Below are 14,666 nucleotides of genomic sequence, written 5' to 3'. Positions count from 1 at the left end.
ACAATCCACAATGCTGCCTCCGAGAAAGTCTTCCAGTTTGGGGTTTCGGGTCAGACCATGAGGATTGTAGAGACCAGCAGAAACACTTTTAGAGTTTTGTCTTCTGGTCCAAAGGGACATTCAGTGTTTGTGACAAGTGAATTCTCTCCTGTGCATGTTTCTGTGTGAGTGTCAACACAAGCAGACCTGTCAACGGGAATGTGGCAGCATGAGTGTCCTTTCTACCACTTCTGTTTCTAGAGCTGCCATGAAACAGCTTCCAGTTCCAGGCCATGATCAGTTCATTATCAGGCTATAATGTCACATCACACCACGTTCCCTTCAAGTTTCTCCTCTGAAGTAAAGAAGACAGTTGGTGCCAAAATGAATTGGAATTGGTGAATTCACTTTCAGAGGTGCAAAAGAATTTACTTGTACTATTTCATTCTATTTTTGGTTCTTACTTTACCACATTTGATAGTTTAGTGACTTTTCATTCATGTGAAAAAAAATTAATCAACAAATGATCAAAAATGATTAAACAGCAATGAATGATTATTCAGAATCCACTAATTTATCTCAATAATGACTATTTGGCACGTTAGAATTATATTTTGATGGAAATACTTTTGCACTTAACTCAAGTTTCTACAGAGTGTTTCTACACTTTTACCTAAGTAAAAGGTCAAGCTTCTTTTTTCACCACTGCAATTTTGGCTTTTGTTCATTGTTTAGCTTCGGAAACTTCCAGTTAAATTACTTAAATTACTTTGAAATGAAGCAGAATTGGAGAGTTAGCGATCACTATTTTACTGTTCTATTTTCTCTTTTAGATACTTTTATAGCACTTTGTCTGTTTGTCTTCTGTTTCATTGCTGCATCTTCACTTAATTTTAAATTATTTTGCAAAAACCTATAGTAACGTTCAGAGTTTTTCAGAGAGCTGACAACATCTGAAGGTGAGTTTTTCATGCTAGGATTATAAAGATATACCTATTTATACCCATAGATATAGATTTCGATGGATATATGTGGGTTAGAAAAGTAACATTTCACTTAAAGGCAAGTCATAAAACACCATTTGAGTTCCACTTTAATATTAGCAGGTCCCAGTGGGTAAAACTAGTTTCACATAAAGGTTAAAGTAGTTCAAAAACATTCTAACTGTTATTTTGTGCCATTTGTGTAGAAAGATTTGCTTTTCTCAAAAAATATTTGAGAATGTTTAAAAGAAAGAATATCTAATGTGTGCACTCATAAGTGCACATTTTCTTCAGTTTTTACCATTTTTTCACTACACGGGTTAAGTTTTAATAAGACATTTTCAATAAACACATACAATTGTTCAAATTTGGCACAGCCGGTTTCTTGTCTATGCTTTGAACTGAAGCTCAGCAGCAACATGTAAACTGCTCTCTTGGAAGTGGGAAAACTAGAAAGGACACTCATCACGTCACATCTGTGATTTAGGAGAACACACCAGGTCACCTCAGAGGTTTTCAAATGGTCCTAAAACATTTTTGTCCACGTTTTCCTCAAATTCTGAATCAAATCTGCAGAATCTCCTGTTGATGTCCAGTCAAAACCTTTGAGTCGACCTGCTGATCTCCTGCTTTAACCTCTATCCCAGTCTGTACACTGTCGCACAAAAGGATAACGCCTTTACAAATCGGCAGATGCCTTTTGGCCCCTGTGAGGTGAACTGAGATTATGTGGGTTTGGGGGGGGAGAGGGGGGACAATGACAAAATGTCCAAGTCTAAAAGTCCTCGATCTTTTGTTGGCTTTGCTGATGTTTGGACCTTTTCTGATACACCTTCATATAAAGCATCATATATTAGAATAAAGTCATCGCAAATACGCAGCAGGATGAAAAAGATGATTGAAAAACAAATAAAAAACTACTGTATAAAAATCCAGTTTCCTGTTGTTCCTGTTTCTTACATTTTTATACATTAGGGCTCCAGAGTCCAAGTTGTTCTTGTCAACTCTAACGCACGGAACAACAAAAGCTATTTCACAGGAAATGATCGTGCAGCTAAGTGAAAACGTGGACATAAGTCAATGTGAAATGTTAATTTATTCATTTCTTTCTTTCATGACACTACAAACTAACTTATGGCGTCACCTTTACATTGGTGACAGAAGGTGACAAACAGCAGCTGTAATGAGTAAAAGCTTTACGTGATTTGCTCTGAAGCAGCTGCTGCTCTCTTTAAAAGCTTCTGTTATTTGTGAGGTGAAGTGAAAACCATAGAGTTCAGGGAGCATCCGCCCGCTCTGATGCTGTACAAATACTCTCAGCAGCGGTTTTCCACTTCAGAGACGACTGTAACTGCTGCAAGGCTTCATCCAATTTTAACAAGGAGCCACACAAAAACCCACTTCTGCTGCTTCAAACCATCAGCTGACAACAGGAGGACAAGCCGAGAAGACGACTTCACTTCAACATCATGAAACTGCGTTAAAACACGTAGAAAATGTGGATTTGGAAACAAATGAACATATCATCTGCTACACAGTAAAGTCTCAGCCTTTTAATGTGAAGGAGTGAAAAGAGTGTGAAGCAGCTTTGAGGCTTTTACTGTGAAGCAGTTGGAGAATGTGGGATTGTCCATTGTCTAAATCTGTATTTGTAAATGTGTCCATAACATCCATTTTATGACGTGAAGCCCCTTCAGCTTGTGACGTCACAGTGTGGATGTGTTTATGATATACAGACAGTAATAACACAGAAAAATAACAATAATAATATTGTATTTGTCAGAATTGTCAATTCTGTAAATGTACTTTGTCTTTTGTGTTTTTAAACCAAACTTTAAACCCTTATCATAGATATTTACTCATGTACATGTTCTTATTTTATCATATCAGATATTTATTTTTCTACGTGCTTTTTATTTTATATTATTTTTTACTTTATTTTGTTTTATTTTTCATATTTGTGGAAACAATGAGTTTGTTTTATTGTCCTTTCTAAACTGTGTTTAATGAGATGTTAGATACTTCTTTCCCTTTCAGGGGTCACCACAGCGAATCATGTGCCTCCATCTAACTCTGTCCTCTGCATCCTCTTCACTCACACCAACTAACTTCATGTCCTCCCTCACTATATCCATAAATCTCCTCTTTGCTCTTCCTCTAGACCTCCTGCCTGGCAGCTCCAACCTCAGCATCCTTCTACCGATATATTCACAGTTTCTCCTCTGAACATGTCCAAACCACCTCAATCTGGCCTCTCTGACTTTATCTCCAAAACATCTAACATGAGCTGTCCCTCTGATGTCCTCATTCCTGATCCTGTCCATCCTCCTCCACATCTTAAGCTCTGCTACCTCCAGCTCTGCCTCCTGTCTTTTCTTCAGTGCCACTGTCTCTAAGCCGAACAACATCTCTGGTCTCACCACCGTCTTGAACACCTTTCCTTTCATACTCGCTGATACTCTTTTATCACACAACACACCTGACACTTTTCTCCACCTGTTCCAACCTGCCTGCACTCGCCTCTTCACCTCTTTTCCACACCCTCCGTTGCTCTGAACCGTTGACCCTAAAGTCCTGCACCTTCTTCACCTCTGCTCCCTGTAACCTCACTGTTCCACCAGGGTCCCTCAGATTCACACACATGTATTCTAAGCTTCATTCCTCTGTTTTCCAGAGAATTTTCTTCCACCTTCTCCCTGCTCTCGTTACAAACCACAATGTCATCTGCAAACATCATAGTCCATGGAGATTCCTGTCTGTGACTAGGGGCTCAGTAGAGCGGTCGCGTACGGACCATAGGGTCGGAAGTTCGCGCCCGGCTTTTCCAGAGGACATGTCAAAATGTCCCAAAGTGCCCCCAACAGCGTAACGTGCCGTTGGGGGCTGGGGAAGATCCGCTGTGAACTCACTCTGAACTCACAGGATGAAAAGAAACTGTTTCTGTGACTGATGTTTGTTGTACGTTCATGACGGTGTGTGGATCAGAACCAATGGAAACACAAACAATAGGTCAAAGCATCAAGATGTGCAGATTCACACCAGAGGGAAGTGAACGCATCACGATGACACAATGAAAAGTGTCAAAAGCTCCGCCCTGCTCTGTCAGGTGCGTGCTGGGCTTCTCACCTGATGTTTTACAGCTTCCCAAACATTAGAAGCTGCTGAGCGCCAGCTGCCAGGTGTCACCACCAGGTGGAGACGTCGTCCGTCTGCAGCCAAACACAACGTCGTAAATCCTGATCCGCCACAGCCAGCGTTTGTTCTGTGTTGCTTTTTGTGGTCATTGGGTTTGTGTTTTTCACTGTTTTCGCTCTTTTGGGTCCAGGTCCTCATGTCCTTTAACTGGGCCCGACAGGCCCATTCAGAGCCCGCTCAAAAGCTGAATCAGCGCAAACTTTAAAGGACGAACAAATCCTCACACCAAACAGCTGACAGATGTCCGTCGATAAATTTACAATGTTTTCAGATTTATTGTATTTCTGCAGGTTTTATTTGTTCTCCATGAACGAAAATCTAAACTTTAGGACAAAACTGAAACACGTGAACAATATTGTTGCAGAAAAGGGAAGATGAAGGCCCCAAGTACAAGCTGAAGCTGCTCGCTGTCTTGTTTCGGGGCGAACTCCTCTTTTTGTCTTTGTCACGAGACAGTTTCATGTCTGTGACCTTTTAGTCATTCAGAAATCCAGCTGTGACTCAGAATCACGGAGTTTTACTGCGATTTGATTTGACTGTACTTTCTGCGATTCCTGCTTTTTGTCAGGAGACTTTCCTCCTCACTGATGCTTCACTCTGTGCTTCAGGGACCCCCCCCACCAGGGGACCCCCCCCCCGGTGCTGGTTGGGAAATCTGGTTGGTGTCGCAACGGTGTCTGAGGAGGAGGAGCGTCAACCGGAACACACTCAACTTCTATTTCCTACGCACACAAACAAACACACAAATACACAGACGCGCGCAGTAACTTTTACTTTTCCTGCGCTTTTGACGGAAAGCGGCCGCGCTCCTCCGGCGCTGTGAAACCGGATCCAGACAGTCTCCCACTTTGGTGCCTGGAGCAGACAACCACCGCACGTCACTGCGCTTCTTCCACACTCCTCGCTGCTCCGCTGTTAGTGGGGACTTGGAGCCGAGACCGAGTCCTGACGGTCGGGCTGGAAATGATGAGAGCCCCGCTGCTCCCGGTGCCGAGCTGAGGGGGGAGTGAGGGACTCGCATTAAACACACAAAGACCCGGGACACCCTCCACAGTCCGCCCCGCCTACGCCCAGTTCTGCTCGACATCGTCCGGACCTGCTGCCAATGTAAGTCCTGCTGTGTTTCTGTGTGGTTCTTCTTATAAGACGAGTGAGCGCAAAGCTGGGGTCTGTTTCACCCAAAGTCTCTGGGAGTGGGAGCCGAACCCCGGGGGTATGAATCTTCACCCCGTCGCCCCCGGAAAGAGCCGTGTTTGCTGTTTGCTCGTGTTTATGCTTGTTCATGCGGATCCTCCTTCACAAATGTGTCCGTTTAGGGTTGAATACACTGGCCTCGTCAGTTCATAGCCGCTGACAGCAAAGCTCCTCATGATTATTAATCTCAGCAACATAATCTACATTTCGGCCTGAACACTGTGCACAGAGCTGCGCTCAAACCGAACCTTTGCTTATTTTAAGAATCAAACTCCGCGCAGTGCGAACTTCACGTTTAAGGTCCAGTGTTGTTTGCTCCGTGACTACTGTTTAGAATTGAAGGTGAAAACGTGAAGGGGACGTTTTAAAATGTGAGTCTGGGGTAAAACGTCTCTCATCAAGGGGAGGACAGTCCGTCTGCTGGCAGAGTTAACTGTTCCTCATCGATCCCGACTGATAATCAGATTATTGTCAATTACATCTGTTTGGAGACTCTGCAGTGATCAGCAGAGAGTCAGCTCCGCGCTGCAGGACACCTGCCTCATCATCCTCCTCATCCTCATCCTGACTGCAGTTTATGAATCAGAACAGAACATAACCTGTCAGGCAAATGATTCTTGGAAGAAAAGAGCAAAAGCTTTTCCTCTTTCAGAACATATTTGTCATTTTGGATCATAGATTTCATAAAAACTGAAGTCAGGGATTCAAAACCTCAACAGACTCCAAACAGAAATTATTTACAATTTCTCATTTGTCAAATTCACCATGTAATTTGTCATATTCTAGTGGAGAAGCACTGAAATCGTATTTAGATTTAGGGCAAAACTCCTGCATACTCTGTAGTTGGACCCTGGACTGAAGGTTTAATCTGGACCTTGGACAAACATTTGATGGAGCCAGACTGACTGTGAGACAGTTGCCTGTCAGATATAGAGCCTGGCTTAAAGCTACAGTGTGCAACATTTCTCATACAAATAACGCTTAACGTCGAGATGTGAATGTCCACGTTGTCTTCATAGGCTTGTTCCCCCTGCAGACCGTCAACAACTGAAGCAAGACAGACTTAATTTTTATGTCTCTTATGAAACTGGTTTGTCTGCTTTTGTGTGAGCTGCCTGAAAGGTTTGTGTTACACACGACAACAGCACTTCGCCATTAGTCATTAGCCCTGTTAGTTATTAAGACTTGAAAACACACAACCTCCGAATCAGAGACGAAGGTACAGAGCTGAAGGGAAATGTCACAAAAACAGATGTTAGGAATCTGCCTTCATGAACGGTGAGTTATCAGCACTGATGACAGAACCACACACTTTAAGGAAACATGGACGAATGACGGTGCTGAGGGTGAACAGGCCCATTTTTGTCCTGAGCCTCATGTTCAGCGATGGCTGCTGATGTCTCAGTCTGTCTCACTCCCAAAAACTCAGGTGATCCACAAAACTGCCGTGAATTCTGTGATCACACAGTTTAAAGGCACCTGTTGTCACTGTGGCCTCTTAAAATGAACTTTTTTGTTTTTTTGTTTGTTGCGTGTTTTAGATTCATTTGTTATGGATGATTTGGATTTTTGCTGCTGTGGCACCTGAATCTCGTTCTTGCAAGAAAAAAAAATGTCGGGGTTGTGTTCCGGACATTCGTCGTGAACCCTCGCAAACTTAAATAAATTCTGCGATCAAACGGTGTGGAAATGATGCCGTAATGCATCGTGCTTTCTGTCCTGTGCAAACAGCTGTGATGAAGTGAGCAGTGTTGATCAGGTCTGTCCTGCAGCTCAGAGCTGGTTCCAGCCTGTTACCTGACAACATGTAAAAGATTCTAAACAGGTGAAACAGGTTCAGGAAGACAATGACCGGGTCCAGATTCCACTGTAAATGTTAGTGTCAAACTCCACACATCTGGATGTTGGAGCTTTACTTTACGTTTAAACTGTAAACTAAATGAACGCTGCAGCTGTGTGAGCTGATGCTGGATGATTAAGATTCATTCAGGTTTTTTTTTTTCAGTTTACTGGAAACTGCTGACAAACTCCCAAAAATGAGTAATCAACTACCTAGAATTGTCCAGGCCAACACACGCACACACACACGCATCATGCCAAATGGACATATTAGAAACAGAGGTGTGTGTGTGTGTGTGTGTGTGTGTGTGTGTGTGCGTGTGTGTGTGTGTGTGTGTGTGTGATGGATAAGGTCATGGAGCAGCTCTGGCTCTGAATGTCCCACCTGGGATCCACTAGCTCTGCCTGATCATCTGCTGTGACACATTTATTCCTTCTCTCTATTTCAACATCACGTCAACTTTTTTTCCTCCCTCTTCTTCATAACCTCCACCTTCCTCTTTCAAAGAAGAAATACAAGTAAAGAATGATAATATTATAATATAATGTAGTAAAGAACTTCAGTGAATTCTCATGACCTCAAACTCCCAAAAATCCCAAATCACGCTTTTATTTGACATTCTGAGTTCTTTTAGGCAAAAATGTCAAATGTGTTCATTTGAAATTAAATCTACATATCTGACATGATAACAAGGTCACAGAGTTTTACACTTCTTCATTCTTAAGTCTATTCAGTCTTTACTGAACAGGACTGTTAAAAAGACTCAAACCTATAATGAACTTCATGTGTAAATCAGCATTTTTTTGTTCCCCAACTGGTCAAAACTGAAACTGAAATTTCCAAAAGAAAATGGGAATTTAAAATTCAGTAGTAAGTCTCTGTGTGAACAGATTGGTCAGCTGTGAATGGAGCTGGATTTTTAAAGCTCTTTAAAAGCATCATCCTGCCCATCAACTCACTTCACACAGACAAAAAGTAAAATCATAAATAGAACTATTATAGCAGCGCTACAAGAGATAAAACATACATCTATAAGTATTAAGAAACTATCAAGTCCACCTCATATTAAAAGCAAATTAAATAAATGAGTCTTAAGAAACGATGTAGAAGCTGATCTAACTGTGCCTTAATTTAGGGGCTAGAACAGCAAAAGCCCAATCACTCCCCTCTTTGTATTTGGCCTGTGGTCCCTGATCCGAGGGACCTTGCTGCTTTGTGCCAATGCAGTGATACACTGAAGCAGAGTGGTGCCAGGTCCTTAGAGGCTTAAACACAAATCAGCAGCTTAAAATTAATTCCAAAGTAAACTGGAAGCCACTGAAAAAGGCTGAGACGAGAGAGGGGACTGATTGACCCCAGAGGACAATGTAGTGCAGTAGTGAGGACGAGAACTCAGAAAGCACGGGTTCCTGTTTTAACATCGTTAAAACAAAGGAGTGACGTGGCTTTGCTTAACGTCAGATAGAGGAAGCCGGACTTCACAGCTGAGATGATCTGTTATCAAATGTCAAATCACCTCAATAAGACTTTGGTCACATCCCTTTAAAAAAGTTCCTATTTTAAAAATCCACACTGCATGTGAACTCGTTCATCCCAGCAGCAGGGGTTGTCTCTGTCCTCTGAGCATCCTGTGCCTGGTGGACGGTCGTGCTTTAACTGCCATGCAGCACGAGTGACTTTCAAGGATCACTGCTGCTTTGAGCTGAGCAGAACACAACCAGATTTACAAGGACTTACAGAAGAAACTGCAGAGGAAGCCTGATTTCAAATCATGGCATAAAAAGTAGCATAAGTGTGTGCAGCATTTATTATTATGTACGACGTGCTGACTCATGTTTTAATTGCCCTTCAACCGACAACTGATCTAATTCAGAATTGGCTCCTTTCTAAGATTAGTCTGAGTGACAGATGCAGGAATTAAAATCCCTCAGAATCAGCTTTTTTTTTTTTTAACCTCAGATTTTAAAAGGTGGGCAAACACCCACAGGCTGCTGAGGTTTTGCGTGTTTTTCTGGGTGTCGGAGAAAAAATTCCACGTGGATCCATGAAACCATGTGTGCAGCAGCAGAGCAAACGCAGCCGATCGAGTTTCACTCCTGTCTGTCACACATGAGCTGCTTTTTACATGTGGATGTAAATGAAGTCAATTCATTGGGTGCAGAGATAAGAGAGGTCAAGGTCATCATCAACCATCTCATCTCATCTCCTATAACGACCAGATTAATCCCACCTCCACTGATTTAACTGTGCAGCCAAAGCAGATTTATGGAGGGGGCGAGAGACCCTGACACATACAGAGAGAGAGAGAGAGGACGGCGTTAGAGAGCTTCACACTGATTTCTGCTGAGTCGGTACAGTTTGGAGGCTATAACTGCTCAGTTACAATAATAGTTGTGACGCACAGGTTTTTTTTCTTTATTTCTAATGAGGATGGTGAGGATGATGATGTTTACAGCCCCGGGTTTTTTAGAAATTTCTACCTGTATTGTAAAGCTGTATTTCTGCCCAAAGCATCAACCTGAATAACTGCTGACAGTAATAATTACTTATTGCTACACAACATGACGTTACTATTATAAGTAGACAATAGTAGATGTTCGTGTTCCTTTGTCAATTAGATCAACAGTTAACACAGAACTTGAAAATACATAAATTAAGAATCTTTATGCACCAGCAGTCAAAATGACAGCAATAGAAAGTTTACATGAATTGTCCCTGTGTCTCTTTGCAGGGCGTCCTGCATCTCCACCCTCCTCTTCCTCTTCATTGTGGCAGTTGGGATCTCACCAGTCGCCAGTCAGTCCAGTGACCCGGCAGGTAAGTGACAGCTGTGACAGCCCCATTGTGATTGGAGCTTGTTAGAGGACACGAATCAATGACACCACAAAGTTGAGTTTAACAACCGGCTGTAGAAATGATGCTGAACATTTTTATTCTATTACATTTGTGTCTCCACCCAGTTTAGTTGTTTTAATCCAAGTTGGATTGATGCATCAGTGTGGATGTGTTTCTGCAGCGAATGGAAATGAAAATGTGAGATATGATTCCAACATTAGTTTAACCGTCCTCGTCCTGTGACACACAGAAAAACATCCTTCTTTTTCATGGTGCAACTCTGCAAAAGCAGGGTTAATTAAAAGCTGAAGCTCTCACCGCGTAGGACGGTGAATGGATGGTTCCAGAGAGAGGAAGGTCATTTGTAAGACTGTCTGAGTGTGGAGAGGGAAGGAGGGGTGGTTTATTGGTGAGGAGGGGGGTGGATGGAGGGTGAGCGCAGGAGCCGACGAGACGAGAGGAAACTGGCTTATTACACCAACAAACTGCTGTCATACAAAACGTTCATATTAATATGATTAATCTCCTGTAATGTCCCAGTTGTGTGACTGATGTCAAAATGTCCCCAGACGTGTCTCATCCTGAAACGGTCAAAAAAATAGTGATAGCAACATCTGATTATCGGGGCATGTTTTTACATTGAGATGATGTCATGAACATACAGTGAATTTTCCAGTTTGAAACAGATCAAACAGACTCATTATTAAAAGTAATAATTAGTGCTGCTCCTAACATCAAACCATTATCTTTTTTTTGATTGATCTATGGAATGTTTTTTGATTTTTCAATTAATATAACAATTAATGTAATTAAAACTAACGTTTGAATTCATCAATCATGTATATTTCAGTATTTAATTGAATCATTTTCTGCTCCGAGGACGTTATTCCCCAAACAAGAACTAGGCCAGTCTGAACTGCAGATCTGTGTTTGACAGATTAGTTCCATTCAAGTTGAAGGAACGTGGTGCGAAATGCATTTAGTTATTCAACAGCCAAATGGTGATGGCGGTTTTTATTTTGCTCCTTCATGAGTGAACTCACTAGTCACAGTCATCGTACTTCTTACTTGCTGGAAGTCATCCGTGCTTCGACTAATGTAGTAAAGTACGTAAATTGTCTTATTTTCCAGTGTTTGCATGTAAGCACGGTTTACGTGGATGCGTGAAAATGTGTGTATGAAAATTCTTTGAGCATCACACATAAAGCAATAAACAGAGGTAAAACTTACTAGTGGTTAGAAAGTGAACCAGCCAGCTACTTCTGAGCCTCCAGCTCCATGCAGGACGGCGTCTCAGGCACATGGAGCGTTCTGTACATCCAGAGTCCACAGTAGCCTGAAGCCCTAAAGGACAAGTGGACAGAACAGCCAAGGAGACAGTTGTAGACTAATATTACAATCATATTGACATCTGTCATATTTGAACTGTTGGGAATTATTTGAACATCATTTTAACAAACAATATATAAAGACTGATATTACTCATAGTAATTTCACATATGATTTGATATGACTTTGTTTTTGATGTTAGTATCGTTTTTAATGTCTGTTTACAGGCTGCATGCAGCTGTTCAACTGCTCCTCAACAAAATTGTCTAATGATCACAGGCCAGCAGCTCAATGCATTCATGCTAAAGTTCAAAGTGAGCATCAAAACAGGCAGGAAAGGGGATTGAAGGGACTTTGAATGTGGCACGGTGGTTGGTGCTGGAACCAGTGTTTCAGAAACTGTTGGTTCAGGGGGATTTTCACACACAACCCCCTCTAGGGTTCACAGAGGACGGTCTAAAAAAGAGAACATATCCTGTGAGCAGCAGTTCTCTGGGTGACAACGTCATGTTGATCCCGTAACTGAATTAACTGCTAGTTCTGACTGAGGTGGACAGAACAGCATCTGTGGACACACAACATGTCAGCTGTTACATCAACAACATGAAAGCTTGGATCTATGCTGCCTTTGCATCAACGGTTCAGGTTCCCAGTGGTTTAATGGTGGGGGGATATTTTCTTGGCTCACTTTGGGCCTTTGTACCCACTGAGCATCATTTAAATACCACAGCCTACAGGACCTGAGGTTTGTTGCTGACCACGTCCGTCCCTTCATGACTCAGCTTCTTATGGTTACTTCCAGCAGGATAATGTATCATGTCACAAAGCTAAAATCATCTCAAACTGATTTCTTGATATTGAAAATGAGTTCACTTTACTCTAATGGCCTCCACAGTCACCACAACTCCTATAGAGCATCGTTGGGATGTGGTGGAGAATCGCATCATGATGGTGCAGCTGACAAATCTGCAAAAGCTGTGTGATACTATGTGAAAAATTCATGTTTGCTACAGATTTTCTCCAGAAGGGACAGAATTAAACAGCAAACTTAACTGTTCAATGCAAAAGACATGTGCATGCACTTAGACCGAGAGAGCGGTGAGAATGTTGAGCAGCAGAAAATATGTGATGGCTTTGAAAACAACAACAGTATACAGGAGTCAGATTAAGAAACATGGGATGAGGTTGCTCAACATGTAGGATGGATTCATATGATTTACAACGAAGTCTAAGAGAAAATAAGGTTTGGCGAAAGATTTCTAACATTTTTACTGTTAAAATGACAAAGAATTGTTGAATTAATTAGCACTAATAAATGAGGAAAACTGATGCAGGTATCAGAAGCGGTTGCATTGGGAGGTAGGTGGGTGTGTATGCTGGTGGTGGGGGCTGAAGGTATTAGTGCAGCTGGATGAATGTGTAGTGAAAGAAGAGGAGCTGCTGGATGGATGTTGGAGCATGTTTTAATAGAAAGACTAATACTCCAGGAGGGAAAACCTGACAGGCCAATTACCAACACACACACACACACACACTCTGTACAGAGCCTCCATTAATCTAGCCTTCAGTGTTCAGGAGCCTGAGAGCCATCAGTGCTGAAACTCTCCTTTAGCTTCTCAAACTGAGACTCTGGGCCTAGAACAACTTCTGCTTCAGCTGCTGCCATGAGAATCTGATTAAATTCACTTTTGTTTTAAAGCGTTCACTGAATTTGCTAAGAACAATTATTTGTTTTCAATATGTTTAAATTTGCAAATTATCTTTTTAATTACTCATAAATCACTTTATATCTAGGGCGGAGCTTTAAGTGAACTTTAATTTTCGTGTCCTCAGCATCAGTGAAGACGAGCATGAACAGGCCCGTGCGCGTGTGCGGGTCCACGTTTTCAATGAAGATATTCAGTGAGCGTTTACTATGAGCCCTGTGACTTGGGTCTAAACGATTGGATTTGACTGAGTTATATTTGCAGTATCATTTTCTTCCTACATCCTTTCCAATATAAATATTATTTTTTAATAGTTAAAATAGTTAGTGAATTATTTAGCAGTTACTCCCATGTAGCAGGTTAAATATTCCACTTACATTCAGTCAACCTTCGTGGCAGCTACCTCCATGTAGGAGCCAATAAGCCTCCTCGCTCTAGTCTGTACCTGTTTAGGATCTTAGACACAGGTTCTGGGGTAACTGTAAAGGAGTCTTTGACGTGATGGAAGACCACGAATGGTTCTGTAGGCACCACACTTGTCAGATATATATGTGTAAAAAGCATTTATCATTTTCCTTCAATTCACAGTTATGTTCCACCTTGTGTTGGTCTATCACATAAAACATGACAAAACGTGATAAAGTTCAAGGGTTATGAACACGTTTGCAAGGCACTGTAAACGTCCTGCTCCAAGCTTCTAGTGAATGTTGAGGAGGTTCTAGTAATTCATTTTTAAAGTTTATGGTTGAATCAGAGATGCTGTTCTGGCCTAATATGAAGTGTTGTGATCCTATAAGTTGATCCAATTTCAGTCCTTATTTAGTTTTATAGTCCTGTGCCTCTGAAGCCAGACTGACCTACCCTCTGTACAGGTCCTTAAATGCCTCCTTGACATGTTTGAAGCCTGATCGTGCTGCATCCACGCTTTCCACGTTGTGGTTTCCTGCTTATTGATTTGTGCGAAACCTATGAGACTACAGGGAGACGTGTGATGTCTGTATCTATGGTCAGAAATGTTCATGTAATGGAAATGTTAATGTTAGGATTTTAGATCCACAATGTGACCTAATAAATAGGAAAAAAGTTATGGGTGACATCATGATCGTGATTCACTTTAGCTGGTTGTGGTCAATACCACATCGACACAAGATGGGACATTCACCACAGTCTGGAGGACACTCACAATGACAGGAAGACGTGCAGCTTAGCTGGGACAACAATTACTATATGTTGAAGAGCCGGTTGCATCCAGCAGCAGCTTCTCATGTTTAGCCAGTGCTGACGCTGCATTGACTGCTTCAAAAGACAAATGTCTGTTCGTTCTCGAACGATCGTGAGGGAAGATGCTTCACTCTGCATCACTTTTGTACAAGCACCAGAAGGCTGAGCGATACAGTAATGGACCATCATGCCCGTTTCACTTACCACTTATTCTCTCATTCATATCAGTAATTTGAGCTGATAAACTTAGTTTTTAACATTTTTATAATCTATAAAAACATTTTTGACATCCAGTATTTGGATCAAGTGGATCCTGACAAAATACCCTGAGTTAGTTTGTGTCAGATGTCAGATATTTAATAAGCATGTGTTGTAGGTAAATAT

General features: G+C 41.7%; 1 protein-coding gene across 2 annotated transcripts in view; it reads left to right on the top strand.

The window, feature by feature from the left end:
* The first annotated feature begins 4,685 nt into the window (after window positions 1-4,685).
* Window positions 4,686-14,666, top strand: part of il1rap (interleukin 1 receptor accessory protein) — a 28,655-nt gene continuing 18,674 nt past the window's right edge. The window contains exons 1-2 of one of the 2 annotated variants that reach the window (XM_067506609.1): window positions 4,686-5,264; window positions 9,923-10,008. In XM_067506609.1, coding sequence (XP_067362710.1) covers window positions 5,263-5,264; window positions 9,923-10,008 — 88 coding nt within the window. In that variant the 5' untranslated portion in view covers window positions 4,686-5,262. The remainder of the gene's footprint in view (window positions 5,265-9,922; window positions 10,009-14,666) is intronic. The other variant, XM_067506610.1, reaches the window with a different exon arrangement.

Source organism: Channa argus, chromosome 6 (assembly GCF_033026475.1).
Source record: "Channa argus isolate prfri chromosome 6, Channa argus male v1.0, whole genome shotgun sequence".
Taxonomy (NCBI): domain Eukaryota; kingdom Metazoa; phylum Chordata; class Actinopteri; order Anabantiformes; family Channidae; genus Channa; species Channa argus.
This window is presented reverse-complemented; position numbering and strand designations above follow the sequence as displayed.